Source organism: Ambystoma mexicanum, chromosome 12 (assembly GCF_040938575.1).
Source record: "Ambystoma mexicanum isolate Mex_15411 chromosome 12, UKY_AmexF1_1, whole genome shotgun sequence".
Taxonomy (NCBI): domain Eukaryota; kingdom Metazoa; phylum Chordata; class Amphibia; order Caudata; family Ambystomatidae; genus Ambystoma; species Ambystoma mexicanum.
Window position 1 is genome coordinate 1,059,950,307 of NC_090936.1, and position 19,542 is coordinate 1,059,969,848.

Below are 19,542 nucleotides of genomic sequence, written 5' to 3' on the forward strand. Positions count from 1 at the left end.
TGATAGATGGACAAACCACGAGTGCAATATCAGTCTCAATAAACATAAGAAACATATCAAATAATAAATGGATTGTAACAAATGTTTTTATTAAGTAACAGAACAAGATGCACATATAGGGGCACATTCTTAAAAACTAATGCAAATAAAACAGCTGAGATAATGCACTTTTTTATTTGCATTAGGTTGAGAAATGGGCAGGTCACCATATTCTCAAATGCACTTAATTCTCAACGGTATCTCATCACTTTTGCCAAAATATGTACTGACAATCTGACCGAGTCTCCAAAGGGCCCGGGCAGAGCTTTATAATGCACATATTGGGCTTCCCTAAAACATGCAGGGGCCTTCGAACACATAGGTAGTGGCCCCACATCTCAAAACAGTGCATCTAAGGCCTTGTGGGGCCCAATCGCATACAAGGACTCAGCAATACATAGAGTCCATCAGCACTATAGGAGACTCTGCATTACACAGGAGCCCCTCAGAACACACAGGGGCCACTCAGCACGCACTATGCGCCCCCATACATGACCTTATTCACATGCGGGGGTTGGCCCCTCGGCACATAAAATGCTGATCAGTCCATTTATGGGGTCCATCAGCGCATTCAGCACTCATCAACACTTTCAAAGAGTGCTTCGGTACATGAAAGGACCCTGCATTTACAAGCCCTCCTCAGCAACTACAAGCCCATCAGCACAGAGTGGAGCACCACTCATACAGGCAGGTATAGGTCCTTGCCACACTGGTAGAGGCGCATCGATGGGGCGGCGTTACCCCATACTGCAAAACAATACCAGGACGGGAAAGGGGACAGGACAGCGTTGGGGGAGCAGTGGTAAGTGGCGACATGGGAGGGAATAGGCAGGTAGGCAGGGAATGGTCTGGGAAGTGGAGGGGTCAGGTAAGGAGAGGGTGGATGAGTCATGGCAGTTCCACGTAGTGCCCCCAGATAATGAAAGCGGGGAGGCCTGTGAAATATTGGTGGACGTTGGTGGTGTCCCCCAGAGAGTTAGGAAGTGGCATAGGTGGGTGGGAGAACAGGGAAAGGAGGGTGATCTTTTTTCCAACTCCTGTTGGACAAACATTTAAGCACAATGGATCTTTTTTCACCCTTCACATAGAACGAATGGGAAACCATGCATAGAGGGGCCCAAAGCACACATTGGGCCCCATGAAATACAGGAGCCACTCCACATGCACAGAATCTCCTCACAGCATTCAAAGGCCTGCCAGCACATAAAGGGCCCCCTCAGCACAAAAAGGTTCTCAACACACACACAGGGGCCTCTTGGCACACATCGGGCCCCTTAGCACAAGCAGTGCCCCATCTCATATACTGTGCATATTCAGGCTACACAGCACAACGAAGGCCTCTAAGAGCTGATCAGCACACATGCAGGTCCTCATTGCACACGCATGACACCTCCACACAGCAGAGTGTGCCTCATTCTACCCCGTCCCCATAGCACATACAGTGCCAAACTCCACAAAAAGGGCCCCTTAGCAGCTACCTCAGCAGACAGAGACCTTTCAGTAAAGGGGTGAGTGACCCTGTGATCCAAAGAACAATGAGGAAGGATTACACAAATAATAACAAATTGCTCTTTTATTCTCTCCCCATCACACTCCATCTCCCTCGCTCTAATATAGTCCCACCTCTCTACTTCACTGTGTCTACCATTCTCTCCCCCTCTCTCTAGTGCACGCCCTCTTTAACACACTCCCTCTGCCTCTAGCCCACTCTCTGTAACCGGTCTTCTTTATGTGTACCTCGCTCTCTTCACCACACACTCTACACCAATCGTTCTCACCTCACACTCTCTTCCTCTCCTGCACCCTACTTACCTCACTCACCCTTGTATACATTGTGCCACACACCCTGAATGTATTTTCATCCTCCCAACAATGCACATTCATACGCCCTTTGCTAGCACCCTTGTTGTGACACCCCACTTGCTCCCTGTCTCTCTTACCACCTTGCACAGAGCCCATGATATCATCTGATGATAAAGCATTTATAACGCGGCTATACACAAGTGTTTCAAGGCGTGACCAGGCAAAGGGGGGAACAGAGGGAAGACAGAGACAGCGATCTTATTACCATTTTATGCACCCTATTTATTTCTCTAACCCTGTTGACATTTGAACCTTGGGTCTTTTTCACCATTGCAGGTAAACCTCTCTTTTGCACCTTAGCTCTAACTCGCATACACTCAACAATTCATAAGAAATAGTCAACATATTTCATCTAGTAAACTCAGTCACTCGGCGTGTTACACAAATCAAAGAAATAAAATAAGTCAATAAATTAAGCTACGTTATACCCACACTACAACATTCATAATAGCAACGCCAACTTATCATTTCCAATTGTAAACGCTGGATATTCAGAGCACCCCCAAACATACGATGTCCAAAAGCATTTGATAGAATGCTAGAATGACAGTGGATGGACATAAGCCAGAATATAACCAGAACACACGACGACTCAGGAATATGCCGCGCATCTCAAACACAGTGGACAGAGCAAAGCAGAATTGCAGCTGCTCTCCCAAGGCAATGCAGGGCCCGGTAGTATACCTCGCTCTGACCAGGCAGGCTTGCATTGAAACTCATTCCTTCCCTAATGCCACCCACCCTTCCCTCCTCAGAAGGCCATGTGCCATATAATGCCAAATGCAGGCCCCAGCAGCATAACTCGGTCTGACATCATTCCTTCCCTAGTGCCACCCACCCTTGAATCGAAAGGAGACCAAATGTAGGCTGTCACTACTTGTACTCAAGCAGTGGGGCCAGAGGTGATGTCACTGATTGATGCCAAGACATATGGACATATGCTGTGGAAATTAGGTGACTACTTTAGTTCAAGAGCCATTTTACTGCCACTGGGTAGAAACGTTTGCAGCAGGTAAAACGTGAGTGTGCCAGGCACGCACCAACTAAATGATATGTACATTGCTGCCAGGCAAGCATACACGCCAACTCCTCCTTATTCGGGAAAGAGACTCACGATTTTGCAGACACAAATGTTTTTCCCATAAAGTTTTACCTTCTAAAATCCCTCGCCCCATTCAAGACTATAGGCAAACTGAATTCTACTTATTTCCGTCTCATAATCTCCCACTTGTGAAGGGGGAGGGAGGGGTCTCATTATGGAACCATCCACATTTCGTGCCTAATGGGTTTAAAACGTTGGTCTTGGGACACATCTGAGCAAAGCGCCTATTGCACTCAAAAGCTTAGATTGCTACGAACACTGCATGCTGGTGCTCCCTATACGTTCCATATACGGAACACAATAAGAAATTAACATATTTATCAACATGAAATCATTGAGAGCCATGCTAGACTCACGCAAGCAGTCTAATCACTGCACCAGGCCAGCTACTGCTCGTTGAAGATTCTGTGCGTCACTGGCAGCCACAACTTTTAAAAGAAAACAAGCGATAGCCCCCATCTCGCGCGCGCTGTCATTGCCCTACATTCCCCAGGCAGGGAACCTGGACCGACAGTCCTGGAGAGCTCTGTCCTGGGGAATGATTTGAGGGACTGGCTGCCGCTGCAAATAATGCACGATTCAAGAAAAAGATGATTTTGTCCAGTTAAGTAACTTGACTTGCAGGCTTTAAATTAAGTTACTTAACTGAACAAAATCATGCATTTCATCAACAGTAGCAGTGAATGGCCATCACAGACCAGAGGAGACCTGATTTGAAACTTCTCCGAACGTGAAAAGGTCGCGAGGTGTGCCGGAGTGCATGTGCTGCACCCCGTGGTGACCCTTGCAGTGTGCACGCGATGCCCCTGTTGTGCTCCCTGCAGTGTGCACGTGGTGCCATGGGTCCCATTCTGTGTGCAAGGTGCCTATGTTATGTGCTGGGTCTTATATAGCGCTCTTTTTGTCATTTGCATGGCCACCTCTTGGCGCTTTATGATGTGCTCGGTGGTGCGATAAGGGAACCCCACGTGGCCTTTGGAGGGGTGGAGTGAGGTGACTCTCGCCACAGCCACGCGGACTGGAGGACGTGTAATGGGTACACAACTTTTGGAGAGTTGTGGTGACGTGCACGGATGATGCCACCTGAGACAGTCTGGGCTGAGACGAGCCACTTGCAGATACCGGCCGGAGTCTGACCTGGTGCCGGGTTGGGGAATAACATTATCTCGAGCACCTTGAACAAGTGGCCCACGATTGCAAGTGGCAATTCATTGCTTTTGTGACAGACTGTTTGAGTAGTACCCAAGGGCGAGGCTTTTGATAAAATGTGATGCAAATTGGGCAATTTAAACAAAATGTATTCAGCAACACTGGTCAAAACTACTAGCTGCAGAGCGAAGTAACTTGTCAAACCGGTCCACATGGGCCAAAAGAGTGGCCCACTTTGATTAAAAAAACAGGCCCAAACTAGCATTTTGTTGTGTTTTTGGTTCGGGCATTGCCTTATTGCCCTACCAGCAGAGACAGGCCGGGGTAGGTCCTGCTGCATCGACGCTCGGCTGGGCTCTTCCTCACCCAGGTGCTGAACCCACACCAGCCGAGCATCGATGTGCCTACCCAGTCTGGTCTAGACGGTTCTACGGCCCAATAATAGGGCTCTGGGGAATGATTTCAGGCAGCCACTGCAAGTTAACTTTACTTACGTGGACAATCTCGAGTCGAGACTCGAGATACATATCAACGTGCAGTGTCTCTCGCTAGTCGCTTCTCACCTGACAATCGATCGATCTTTGGCTTGCAATGCCAGGCCTCATGCACCCCGGACCAGCTGCCCGCCTGCTAATGTGTGCACTGTGCGCGCAGGCGCAGCCTGGGCTGCAGGCAGGGCACGTGCAGTTCCAATCTGGTGCGCAGCCCAGAAGGCCCTGCGCAGGCCCAGATGCTGGGAAAAAATAAAAAAAAAGACAGTGCCTCTGCCTCAATCAGTGGTGGCAGCCAATTCAAGGCAAACCACCCAGACGGAGCGGAGGAAAATCACGTGATGTGTTTATGCTAACACATGTGTATCCTTCTGCTCAAAAGGAGGCCCTACAAGCCAGAGGCATATCGGGGGATGTCCTGGTGTCCCGGTGGGACAGTCCAGCCCTGTTGGTGGGCCCCCCCAGATGCCGCCCATTCAGCCTCATTTGCCCACTGCATTGCCCGAATTCGACATGCACGGCCATTTAAAAATGGCTGACCCATCTTGCAAGCCTGAGTCTGTTGTGCCTTGGCAACCTGGTCTGCCCCCATCCTCCTGAGATTGGCCGAGCTCCAACTCATACCCAGATGCCCCATGGAGCAGACACGCAAAGCCGCCTCCTACAAGGCCCATGACTAAGGTCTCCTGGATCTCCCCTGCCTGGCCCTGTCCAACGCCATATTTATCGTTAAGATCAGTCTGTATAGGCCCATATTACCAAATGACTGAATACAAGCAGACGTCCATGACCAAATGATGTGTTATTATATAGCACTTACGCTTAAGTGCTTTATATAGAACAAATATACATACAATATCACCCAACCTGTGTTGGTACTCATTTATCGACCTCAGAAGGATGAAAGGCTGAGTTGAGGCGTTTAAGTACAGACTAAAACAGTGACTCACCCCCTGAAGTGTGCCTGAACAAAACCTTTAATGAGCCTAGCAATTATTGTATAGAATTCCAGAAAAACACATTATTTGGTATTCCTAATCTTTCTTATTTAGGGTCAGTGCTGAAAGTGTTAGACTTGTGGCACTCCTGTTTTTTTTTTTTTTTAAAGGGGCCTGAACAAGCAATCTAGCCACTCCAGAAGTAAAGAGCCACATGGTCCTGGCCACAGCCCAGGAGCTTGCATTACAAAAAACCAAAAAAACCCAAACAAAAGTACTTTTTTGGGGGGTGGGGTGGGTCTTTTTTAGAGGTCGCAAGGGAGATCTCATAGGTCGCAGTTGCGACCTCTGGCGACCCCTAAATGACATCCCTGGCCCAGGCCCTGTACGACGGTCCCTCGGTTCGACCTCCACCACCACTACCACCCAACATGTGCCCAAAGTCGCTCAGCCTCTTCCCGCGTCACGGAGCACAACCGCGCCCCCCTACTTGGAGGTAAGACCACTGCGTTTTCATCCAATAACACCTATGTGACACAAACGCCCTCCACTTCGCTCATCCTCCTCCCCATACTTACAGCTACCTTCCTGTTATTTCACAACATACACTACCAGGATATGTCCACCAATCTAACTCCTCAACCCTTTAAGAGCTGCGCCCACTGACCTGCATATCAGGCTTTGCAGTTTCCTGCCTCCACGCACATCCAGAACTGGGACCACCGTCTACCATATCAACAATGTTGACCCACCATGCCATTTGACACTTCCACAAAGCCCCTTTAGTCACCTTACCCCCCCCTTACATCACCCCCCAACATGATCATCAACTTGCCTACAAACAACCTGCCCACACTGTTTGCTCCCATTATCACCTTGGACAGCGACCAGCACATCCCAGTTTTTGACCCCTGCCACCTCTAACCTCCAGTCCAATATGCAACCTAATCACCATATCTCCCACAGTATCTTGCCCTACTCCAGCCACTCCATAACCAAACCCCTGTGCAATCCAAATTGGTACAGTTGCAGTTTTGTACCGCCAGTTAGTGCCCCGCCACCTGCCTCGCTCACCTCTATGTGTGTCCTACCACACATACACGCGTGCCCCGCTACCAGTGATTACCCATGAAAGCATGACCCCCCCCCTGTCCTAACAGTAACCCCACTCCCCTACCACCCTCCATCCGCCAGAGAGCTCCCTACCCTCGCCTGGGACCTCAGAGATTGCATAATCAGCAAGCCAGGACAGCCTTGCTTCCCATGACCTCCAACACTTCTACCCCATTCTTGCGAGTTTCAGACTACATGGGCAAGCCTGCCGCACCACAACCCCCACCACTCCATTACCCTCCCCCACCAAAAACCCAGTGACCATTTCTCCCACTGCTCAGAACAAACCCCTCCACTGTGCCTCATCGATGCCAGATCCCTGGCGGCTCACACACACACAATAGAAATCCATGATCACCTAATTGACAACCATATTGAGCTACTAGACATTACTGAATCCTGGCTTCATAGTGCCTCAGGCTCCTCGCTCAGCCTCACGTTAGCTCCAAACTACTCCATCCACAGAGGCGACTGCACAAAGGCCATCCGAGGCAGAGTGGCGTTCATCCTTAAATCCGACCTACAGATCCACACCCTTCCTCTGCCTCCCACTGAGGGGTATTAAACTCCTACTCAAACTCCAGACCAACCCGAAGACGACCTTTACCATTCACCTACTCTATAGACAACCTAACTCCCCCAACCAACTTGACACCGAAATCCCACCCCTCATTACACCCTTCCTCAAACCATCTACCAAATGTATAATTCAAAAGGGACTTTAACCTAGGTTTCAATGATCCCTCCGATCGTAAAGCGATTCCGCTGCCCAAGCTTTCCATTACATGAACTTCTCACAACTTGTCTCTGCCCCCAACCATTCGAAAGGGCGGATCCTTGACTGGATAATGACAACAAATTCTACCATTGAAATACCACTCAGCCTTGTCCCTTGGTCTGATCATCACTTGATCAAATGTAACCTGCACTACGCCAAAAATGTGACCTACACTTGCCTACCTCCTTCTCAAATCCAAGCTAGAAGCACACGGAAGCTAACACATGAAAACCCTCAAACACACCTTACTCACCTTCATGGAAGCTCAGCCCCCCTCACTGCAAGAGCCCCTCTGCACTAGCCCACCTCTCTCATGAGAGCCTACTAGCCACACTCGACCAACATGCTCCTCTTAAGAAAATAAACACAAACCATCCAAGCCGACTGACATCTGGTTCACTGATGAACTAGTCTCACTCCGCAGAGAAAAGAGCTATCTAGCATCTGTTTAAGAAACATCCCACCCCCTGTAATGCCACCTGCTTTGCTACCTCTTCCAAGACTTACAAGGCCACTATTCTAGCCATCAAAGCTGCTTCCTATGGTAACAGAATCTTCATACCTAGCAACTCTTCGCTATCCTGCGCAAATTAGAAACCCCTAATGCACCCACCTCCATAGCTACACCTGCAAACCATGGTGCATCACCATACAAACTGCCCTTACTACCAAAATCAACCTTCTCTGCACCAGAATTACGACCAAGAAAGCACTGCTAGCTGCTCTGCGCCTCTAGCCTCACCCCCATCACTGAATTTGTTAACGCATTGTGCGTCTCAGATGACGTTCCTACCATCAAAGCAGCCTGCCCCCCCTCCACCCCCAGTTAATTAAAAAGCTCTTTGGACCCAACAGAAGACGCCAATTACAGGCCCATTACCACAGCACCCCTTCTTGCTCAAATTCCTAGACCGTATAGCCTTACAAATCACATTTCCTGGAACAGCATTCTCTCCTGGGTGTCAGACAATCGGGTTTCTGGCCAAAGCACAGTACCAAAACCACCATCGACGTAAAAATGAAAATTTACAGTATCGGAGACTCCTGCGACTTGGCCATACTACTCTATCTTGACCTCTCCACCACGTTTGACCTGGTGGACCATGACCTGCTCTGCCAAAATCTCTCCCAGATCTTCCACTTCTCCCCCGAGGCAGTCTCAGCAACCGCACCTCCAGAGTTTGTATTGACAACCACGTGGCCGACCCGACCCCGGTCCCTCTTGGAGTACCACAAGGTTCCTGCCTCTCCTCTACCCACCCTCTACAACACCTACACCAAACCGCTCTTCGACAATCTTGACAACTTCGGCATCACCTATACCCATTTCGCAGATGACACTATCCCCCTCTCGACAACTATACCAATGACTCAACAATGTATTCTGTACCATTCAGTCCTGGATGGCTACTCACAACCTATACCTCAATGAGAAGACAGCTTCTCATCGTTGGCTCCCCCTCCCACCTCAAATCCTTGGACCCCTGCCACTCATCCTTTAACATTTATGGCATTACCATTCCAGTCCCCAAATATGGCAAAATCCTGGGGGGTATACCTTGATGCTGAACTTTCTATGACAAGGCACGTCAACTCCCCAACATCCTCAACTGCCAACACCACAAAACATCTTTCTAAGCAGACAATTCCTGAGCTTTAACAACTGCCTCACACTCTCAAGAGCCATCATTCTGAGCACACTGGACTACTGCAATGCCCTGTTCAAGGGTACATCTGCCGCCAACTTAGCTAACGTACAGCTGTGGCGAAACAAAGCCCTGCGTGCAGCATTGGGTGTTGGCAAATCGGACCACATATCTGCAAACCACAGGGAAGCCCACTGACTACCTATAAAAGCTGGGATTAACTTCAAAACTATCTATTGCACACCGCTGCATCTACAACGAAGCCCCCAAAGACTTGAGACTGCATCGCAAGAAAACTTCACTCCTGCACCCTACGCTCCTCCAATCAACTTACTATATCTGTTCCATGTTTCAAACTTTCAGACACCCGCACCTTCCCCCCAACCCTAATCTAATCCCGTCCCCCTCGACAAATATTAATTTAATTTAATTCGACCAAAAAAGATTAAAAAAATGTGAGAAAATTGAAAAGGTCAAATGTTTTTTGATCAAGTATGCCAATACCCAATTATGTACTTGCCTCATTGTAGTTCACCTGGACAACCTCTTTACAGATGTATGCTTGTGTGCATTTCTTTACTACTGTATACACTTGTACAAACGCTGCGATACTCTTGCGTCTGGGCATTGCGCAAATGCTAAAAATAAACAAACACAAATACACAAAAACAACATTGTAAACTGATGTGCAAAGAGCCCTGACGAACGCGGAAGCAGCAAACAACTGGTGCTACAATCGATTTAAGTTGGCGTTTGTTGAATATAAGAAACACAAAGTGGTTAAGGACATTCCTTTCCATTAATGCAAATAAGATACAAAAAGTCACTGGTATGTTAAAAATATGTACTGGAGTCCAAATATGGAATATAAACTTCTCATGATCCATGCCTGAATTTGGTGATTGACATGGATCACTAAAGTATTTTTATGTTTCGTTGATTTGTTTATGTTGTTTGTTTTGAAGCACTTTGGTGAAGGGGTCACCTTTTTGGTGTTTTTACAATTTATGTGTAGGAGGGATTGTAATAGTTAGACCAATTATCTGTAGCTTTGGTTTTTAATATTGACTACTAGGATACTCTTTCACCAGATTTAGAAAAACATTTTTGAACCTTTTCTAAAAATGTGTTGATCCCAACTAATGAAAGGATGGTTGAAGATATGGTAATATGTATATTGATGTTTAATACCGGGAGTCGCCTTTTCTGTCATTGATGTTTACAGCAGTGACTTCATGAAACACTCAGTTATAAAAACATTTCCAATTCACTAGCGAAAACAAATTAGTTGAAGCGACATTATGGATGCAGCTCAAAATATCCAAAAAATACATTTGAGTTACGGTAAGCTAAGAAACCATAACTTGCTCCCCCACAAAACACTGCTCATGCCGACATGACAACACAAATGACATCTATTTTTATCATATGTACAAGGTGACACTCTAATACAATACAAAGAGGTTGCACAGTAAAGTGGAGCAACAAATTGGCTGTGGTCTAGAAAGCTCTTGTTCATTGACTGCAAGCAAAGGCCTTGACCGGCCGGGTAGTGCACAACCATGGCATGAAGACAGTCTGGAATTGACAAATATGGAGACCTCCTAACCTTGGAGCATGGACTTTGGTCGGTGTCCATAGGATTTGCCCTGGGCACATTGTGCATTACTTATAGGTTATGTATGTGCACCGACTAGTTATACCATTTGCAAATCTATGTATGATGACTGGCAATACTCATATGTATCATACTGGTTTCCTCACTACCAGCCGTTAACAGATTATGCATCACATATGTACGCACTAATGCTCCAAGTATATTTTCTACAGCCACACATAGGATGCAGAACCTTGCCTAGCCTCGATGTTCAGTTACATTGACCGAGCACATCATATGAGGTGTAGCTGTGTTCTTTCTATGAACAATATATTAAAAATTGTAATTGATCATTAAAAGAAATGACATTGATACGATACATTTTTGAAAAATGATCAATTATTTAAGATATTGTTTATATAAAGAACAGCCCCTGAAGAAGAGAAATCCGATCTCGAAACACAATACGCAATAAAAAGATTCTAACTGAAGAAAAATGACTGAAGTGATTTTTTGAAAATTAATCACAAAACATTGGACAATTATAAAATCACTTGAATCACCTATGAAGAACTTCGAATTAGAAAACAAACCTTTCCATATAAGTTGGGCTTTTTTAATTGAGCCAATGATAGTGTGCAGGGGATGCAAGTTCCCAAATTAGGGAACTTTTCTTTTGTAAAGTTTCCCGTACACAATCCATATGCCAGGGTTGTAGTCTCTCCTCTGCACCTTAAGAATCTACAAATACATTCTCCACTTTCCCATTCAAAGAAGAGCGTGCACTGTACATTTGGAACGTCACACGTAAGATAATCAATGATGCAATTTGTGATTGAGTATCAGCGTGAGCTGTGCATGGTGGGACCACCAGTTATGGTTGTGCAGCTTAACGTAACTGGCAAATGTCTATGGCTTTTAGATTTTGAGCTGCAACCATGATGTCCCATCAGCTAAAGGTTTTTCAGTACATTTTCATGGTTTTTAAAGCTTAACCACAACGTCCCTTCGACTGACGATTAAAGACATTTTAAGAAGCTCAACTCCTGCTTTTGTTTTGGATTGCTGATCAGGTGTGGGCGTTTTTGCGAATATTGCTGCTTAAGGTGTGCCTATGTGAATATTAGTTCTTTTTTGGTGTGCAATGTAACATGATGTTAGTAAGCGTACGATGTGTGCATTTGTATAAACACGTGGATGTATGCTTGCATGTTAAAGTCTATATTAGGACCATTGTTTTCAACTAACGTATGTGGTTTCCAATTTATTCCTCGTCTTCAATGCATCTTTGTAGTTGGCAAGTGTATAGTTAAAGATAAACATATGTGCTGATTGTATAATTTATGAGAGCTGGCTAAGGTTCCAGCAATGTTTTTTAGGTTAGGTTTACTATAGTTATACCATACTCTGGGACCTCCTTCCCATCAACACAAGACTCACCCCTTTGCTTCTACATTTCAAGAAGGTGCTCAGAGGATGGCTCTCCCCGAACACCTAGGTTCACACCACCCTCCACCTAGCCCGATGCTGTGCAATCACCTCCCCGTTGCACCCTCCTCTGATTGCTTGTAGTTACCTTGCTGCCAAACAGGTCTCGTGCCTTGGCAACATTCCTTCTGGTGGATGGGATCTTGCTCCCAGTGACACTTCTGGTCTAGGTTCAGCCAGGATCGCATTCTTCTAGCAGCCGCCAGATTGACGTGGCTCACTTGCTCCATTGGAGACGGGCACCATGGTGGCCAGAAGAAACTGATGTGCCAAAGATGCCACTCCATCATTTAACAATGGGCGAACGCTAGTCAAATGCAACACCAAGGTACCCACGCCATTGATTAAGAGGGATTAGACAGCCAGTGCTTTTCAATACAACACAGTCTACTATTCAACGTACAGTGGTAGAACGTATAGCTTTCCGAGCAGTTTACCAATTTTAGATCAAAATAAAAATGCTTATTTCTTCTTAATAATTTTAACAAAACTGCTTTATTATAAGGAAAACCGGTTACTTGATAGAACCAGAATTACAGAAACGTTCTATTTACAAAATTCATCTGTTACTTGATAGCCAAACGTAAATAAAAAATAAAAAAAAAACAGGGACATAAGCCATGAAGCAGACGGGAGCCCAGCAGCATATCCACACACATGAGGTAAACAATGTATTGCCAAGTTACACAGGCATCATCTGGTAAAGTCTCATGGAGGGGCTCCTTAAAGACTGCATGGCACTTTGCCCCAGACGGCGTGGCGTGGAGCTGTAGAGGGTGCAAAAACTCCCAATGTCAAAGAGCAGGGTTCGCACTCGTGGCAGCCATGTTATAAGTGCACTTAAAGGGGCTCAAGATATTGCGAATGTGGTTTGACGCAGCACTAAAGAAAACGTGTGCATTATAAAATAGATTTCAGTGCAAGCAAACACGCCCTGTGTAAACTTCTTCTATGGGCTAGACAGATTCCACAGAGGGTATGATCACTCTCAGAGTCAGACTATCCTGGCAGTCCAAGAATCGATCAATTTAAAAAGGAGGGAATGGCAGTCTTGTAGTCTGGTGCAAGCTGTGGGCAGTACACTGACAAAGCGCATGTCACTGCCCTCGAAGAGCATGTATAGTCAGACTGCTCGAATCAAAGGTTGCAGATGTTATGGGTCACACAAGCTGGATGCATAAACAGTGCACATCAGGCATTTCATTGGGCATCACCATCAGGCCTAGTTTGACATTATGACCCATATACCTTCTTCCAAAGGTTGTGCCTTGCAACAGAGAAAGCAGTATCTTGGCCTTTCATTTTCCCAACCTAACCCCCACATGCAATCTACCAAGCCCAGAGTGTCCTTCCATGACCTGATGCCGCAGATCTATAGGACGCTTGTGTTCCAGAGTCATGTGTCCTTGTACACACTTGTTGGCTGTTTACCTGGACAGAACAGAAAAAGGTCATGAGAACATGGGCTGCTGTGACTGCCCGGACAAACCCCTTTGCTCCAACAATAATGCCTGTGCGCAACAGCCAACCCAGGTCACTGCAGATTGCGGCACCTAAAGACACCATTCACGCGGAAGGAGCTCAGAGGCCTGAAGGCGTGCACCTCGGCTTCAGGATACAACCATGGGTGTTCAATCCAGTCCACTGCACACTGCGCCACTGTTGAGCCAGGCAGGGAGATGCAGGAGCCCCAGCTTCCGAGAGGCGGTGGTCAGCATCCAGGGGGCGACGGCGCAAAGAAATACATGGCGAGGATAATCAGATACACCATCACCAGCACAGTACCTGTATAAAAGGAGTGGGGGGGGACAATGGCATTAGGTTCAAGTTAAACACGTGCAGCCAATCCATTTCTAAAGGAAGTTAGTGCCGACTGAGGCGTAAGAGGCCAAGATTAATTTGAAAATCAGAAAGCCGTACATGGTGTTAGTGAGAATTTGCTGGTTACAGAAAGAATTCAGGACATAGTGCTAAAAGGTACAAGCCAACTGACATGGCAGAGGTCCATCCGACAACCCAAGCCCAACCAACTAACGGTGCCACTGAAAAAGTCAGTTAATAGACATTCCCTCACACACTTACGCATGGAAGAGCGAGTGACAGACATAACAGATCATTGATAAAACACTCCTTACATGTCACTTTCTGAAATCCTTTAAAACGAGCTTAAATACTGTACTTCAAAGTGATTAGACTTCCAACATTTCCAGAGTGCCACATTAGAGACAAAATACTGAGAGGACACAAACCGCACACATGCGGTCTAATGCAGGACTCAGCACCACAAACCTAATCAGGGAGCATGACCTTGAAGACTATGGCATTCTCTGAAACGAATACATGCATACGTACATGCTAGAAACGAGAACATGTGTGAAGGAGTTACAAAACTCACTGAAAACAATCTCTAGGTGTATTGAGATGCAAGATTGTTGCACGAGCCTGGAATTCTATGTAGTGGAAAAAGAAAAGCTTCAAAGGTCTCTCAATCGACTTCCCAACTCCTCATTTATTGCCTTTGCAGCCTTCTTAGCTAGGCAAAGGTTCTATCCTTGCCTTGTGTTCTTAGACCTCATCTCACACTTGGTTTAGAGTTCATTGGGAACACAAGAGGGGCTCTGGGAGGGGGGCGGGGGGGAGAACGCATAGCATTTCCCCCCGGGGTGGTTTTGGCCACTGCACAGGCCAGCGAGCAGGCCTGCGCATAGCGCGCCGACGGGGGTGTATTTAAGGGGCAGGGATGGTTCGGGAGCAGGCGACCGTTGAGGGCGAGCTTTTTGTCTGGTCGCCTGCCCTCGAGATTTCCCTGCTTTCGGGGCCTGCTAGGGGCTAGGTGAGTGGCGAATTAGGAGCAGTGGAGTTGGGGGGGTTGGAGGCATTAGGGGCAGGGGTTTAGGAAGCAGCGATTAAAAAAAAAAAGCAGGGGAGAAGAAAATAGTGGGGGTACCGTACATAAGGTACCCCCTCCTTACCTGGGCAGTGGTGGGGGTATTGGAGCGTGTGGGAGCTGCGGCCGCTGGCCCGTGCCTGCTACCATTAGGTGGGGGGGGCAGGCTGCGTGCGGGTGGAGGAGAGGAAGTGCATAAGGGGGCCGGTGGGGAGGAGGTGTATAAGAGGGGTGCTGGGGGGAGGAAGGGTTGGTAGGGCGGAGAGGTAAGGGAGGTAAGTATCTACAGAAAAGTGTGAGGGGTAGAAGGTGGAAGCGGTCCCCGGAGAGCAGCGATGAGGGGGAGAGGTGCAGAACAACCTCCCTGTTTCGGGGGGCTTCGGGTGGAGGGTTTGGGGCGGCCCCCACAGTTCGTCAGGAGCAGCCATGGGAGGGTTTACGAACGGCCCATCTACAGGATATTCGCATGCAGCCTAGAGAGCGCATCACGGCCCCTAGCGAGGAGGATCAGCGGGTGGAGGTGAGGACCCCTTGTCCAGGAAGAGAGGATCAGGCAGGGGTTCCTACGGCCCCGCCGAGAAGGTGAAGGAGCTGTGGGGTGGACGCCCCGAGTTCAGCAGAGGAGGAGCTGCCCGGGACGAGCATGTGCTCGCAACAGCCCTGATACAGCATTGGGGATGATGATGGGGTGGAAGAGTATGCGGGACAATGGGGGGGGGATGAGGGTTATAGGGTGGCTAGGAGGAGGGAGAGAGGGAGTGAGGGGTTAAGGTGGGAGGGGGATGTCGACAGGCATGGAAGTCTGCGTCTGAGCGGCCGGGGGAATAATTGGTTGGGCGAGACTGTTGACAAGGTTTCTTCCTGCAGCAGGAGCCCATTGAGGAAGGAGACGAGGAGCACTGGAGTTGAGGCAAGGCTGCAGACGGGCGACGGCAGGACAGAGCGAGGTGAGCAGGGTAGGGAGTGGTCAGCTGCATGGCAGCTGGGAGACTCGAGGTCGGAGGTATGTGGGGAAGGGGTGAGGGTGCAACGGGCGCCGAGAGAGGTAAGCTTGCAAGCGGTGGGGGGTCTCGGGGGGAGAGGAAGATGTAATCTGTGGAGGTCCAGACTGACCGGGTGATTGAGCCCGGGGCAACTGAGGTGCAGGCAACAAAGGAAAAGGACGCAGAGGGTAAAGGGAAATAACAGAAGTAGCCATATATGGGCATCACTAAACCATTGGGAGCGCAATTGATGGCATCTACAAAGGATAAGATTTGGGCTGGTGAATTCGTGGACGTTTTAAAGCTATTACATAGGGAGGTCAGAGCCAAGGAGGGTTCGAAGGAAGACGAGTTAGGTTTGCATCTGAAAATACCGGTGACAATAGAGAATTGGACATCAGCGTTTATCATATACGCCAGTGTTTACTGCGAGAAGTTTCCAGAGAGGTGTGTAGCGCTGTTGAAGTATATGGATGTCATCAGGAGGGCTTTTACGAGCTTTGGAGGTCTCGCATGGGTAAGATACGATGAGGAATTTAGGGCAAGATTGGCGGAGGATAGCCAGGCGGTGTGGAGGGATATTGATATGGACCTCTGGATGGCGCCGACAAGGCCTGCGCCAATGGTGCACACGGCGAGAGGCTTACCCGTGCCTTACCGGCCCTTTCTTGGTTGCCCGGCTCCTGAGGGGGCAGGGGGAGGAGGCAGGGGTCAGCAGTGTGTTGGTGTTTCAATAAGGAGGGCTGCATGCGGACAGCGTGCAGGTTCAGACATGAGTGCACCAGATGTGCAGGTCGGCACCCGTTCACACAGTGCTTTCAGCAAGGGGACCGAGTGCGGGGACGGGGAGCTGGCCGAAGGGTTGTGGGTAAAGGCTTCTACTCCAGTTAAGGTCGAAGTTCTGGAGAGGTGGCTCAGTTTCTATCCAGACAGGGAGGTGGCAAAGATCCTGGGAGATGGTTTTCGGGAAGGTTTCAGGTTAAGGTACCAAGGTCCGAGGGTGCGCGGAAAATTTGAAGTCAGCCAAGGAAAAGGGGTGTGTGGTTAGGGAGAAGTTGCGCAAGGAAGTTGCAGCCGGGAGGGTGGTTGGTGCATTTGTGGATTTGCCGGGTGATTTGGTGATATCCCCGTTGGGGGTAGTGCCCAAGAAGGTGCCGGGAGAATTCAGGCTGATACATCATTTATCGTGGCTGGAGGGCTTGTCAGTCAATGATTTCATTGCCCCAGAGGATTGTGGGGTGTCATATGCGAGTGTGGATCAGGCAGTGGAGTTGATAAGGAAGGTGGGGCGCAGAGCATTTTTGGCCAAGTGTGATATCAAGGCAGCGTTCAGGTTGCTGCCGGTGCACCCAGAGGATTTTTGGTTGCTGGGGATGCAGTTTGAAGATCGCATTTATGTTCACAAGGCTCTACCGATGGGATGTGCGATTTCTTGCGCTTTGTTTGAACGTTTTTGTTCATTTTTACAGTGGGTTTTTACTTATAGTTTTGGTGCGGAGGGGGTGTTGCACTACCTGGATGACTTTTTGTTCATCAGCGGGCCGGAGGATGAATCAGAGTGCAGGAACATGCTAAAGAGTTTTCAGGCGTTGATGAAGGAGTTGGGGGTGCCTTTGGCTGAGGATAAAACGGAAGGGCGGGCGGTAGTTTTGACCTTTTTGGGGATTGAGCTAGACTCTAGGACAAGGACATCACGCTTGCCGCATGACAAGGTGAGTCGTTAGGTGGGTTTGCTGGAGCAGGTGGTGGTGGCGCGGAAGATGACTGCTTGAGATGCAGCGGTTGGTAGGGCATTTCAATTTTGCATGTAGGGTGGTGGCCCCGGGACGTACCTTTTGTAGGAACATGTCGCGGGCCATGGCGGGAGCTAAATGCCCACATCGGGTGAGGGTTTCAGGGGCGGTGCGGGAGGATTGCAGGATTTGGCTGTGTTTCTTGGAAGGATTTAACAGGGTGTCCATGTGGCTACAGGGGGATCCGGTAACTTGGGAGGTGCAGATTTTCAGATGCAGCAGGTGCGGGGGGTTTTGGAGTTTTCTGGCAAGGTAGATGGTGCGCGGAGAGGTGGCCGCCGCGGTGGCTGGAAGAGGGAAGGAGTATAGCATTTCTTGAGTTCTTTCCTTTGTTGGTGGCAATGGAGCTGTGGGGCATGGAGTTTTTAAATAAGAAAGTGAATTTCAATGTGGACAATGAGGGCGTGGTCAACGTCATCAATAGGCAGTCAGCAAGGGACCAGAGGGTGGCGAGGTTGATGAGGGAGTTTGTGTTGCGGTGCATGGGTTGGAATGTGCTGTTCAGGACAACGCATGTGCCGGGTAAAGATAATGGCATTGCTGATGCATTATCTCATTTTCAATGGCAGAGATTCCGTGGATTGGCACCTGGAGCAGACCAGATTGGGCAGCGGATCCCGGAGATGCTGTGGAAGCTAGGAAGTTGAGAGCCCAGTCGCTAGTGGAGGGCTCTCTGGCCCCGTCGTCTAGAGCAGCTTACAGGAGGGCCTGGGAAGAATTCTTGAAGGGGGGGCTCGTAGTTGGAGGGGCAGGGAGGATGCTGAGGAACATAGAAGGGATGATGTGGTCAATTTTCTTTTGTGGTGTATGGATAAGGGTTGGTCGAAGGCAACCATAGCTGGGAAATTGGCAGGAATAGCCTTCTATGGCAAATGGTTCTGGGCTTTCCACCTCATGGCGGGGAGTTGGCGAGCAGAATGTTAGAGGGATGGGTGCGGGAAAGGGGGGGGGGGAGGATAGCGGAAGACCGATATCGGCAACCATGTTGGTCAGCTTATGCAGGGCGTTGGAAGGAGTTTGCTGGTCGGCTTGGGAGGGGGTTATGTTTCAAGCTTGCTTTACGTGGTTGTTCTTTGGGGCATTCAGAGTGTGGGAGCTTGTGGGGACGAAAGGGGGAGCGGGTGGGTTGCTGTGGGAAGATGTACATTTTTCGGATTTGGGGTTAGACATTTGGATTGGAAGGTTAAAGACAGACCAGAAGGGAAAGGGCTGCTGGGTGTCGCTGGGGTGGTGAAGGAGCTGTGCCCGGTGAGGGTTGGTTTTGCGTGGAAGGAATTATCGGGAGGAAGGTCGTGGATGGTTTTTCGTCATGTGGAGGGGTCAGGGGTGTCGGCAGCGCAGGTGTTGGGGGTGCTGAGGAAAGCATTGGTGGTGGGGGAGAAGCCTGAGGAGTTCGGTACTCCTGTATTCAGGATGGGTGCAGCATCTGAGGGCAACCGTTTGGGGTTATCAGAGGATAAGGTCAAGGGTTTGGGCAGGTGGAGGTCTGGGAAGTATAAGGGTTATATCAGGGAGCTAAAGAAAAGGGTCTGGTTGAGATGGGCCAGAGGGTTCGTGGTGGGGGGTTGTGGGGGTGGAGGATTGTAAGTGACAATGTGATTTCTTTTTCAGAGACGGTGAGGAGGTCGGGGCAGATTCGGCAAATCTGGATTGTCGGGCATTTGATTGTGAAGTG

General features: G+C 48.7%; 1 protein-coding gene across 4 annotated transcripts in view; it reads right to left on the reverse strand.

Moving 5' to 3' along the window:
* Positions 1-13,398: 13,398 nt before the first annotated feature.
* LOC138514243 (uncharacterized) overlaps positions 13,399-19,542 on the reverse strand; it is a 364,675-nt gene continuing 358,531 nt past the window's right edge. For all 4 annotated transcript variants that reach the window (XM_069629606.1, XM_069629605.1, XM_069629604.1 and 1 more), the window contains one exon: positions 13,399-13,989. In XM_069629606.1, the coding sequence (XP_069485707.1) occupies positions 13,916-13,989 (74 nt within the window). In that variant the 3' untranslated portion in view covers positions 13,399-13,915. The remainder of the gene's footprint in view (positions 13,990-19,542) is intronic.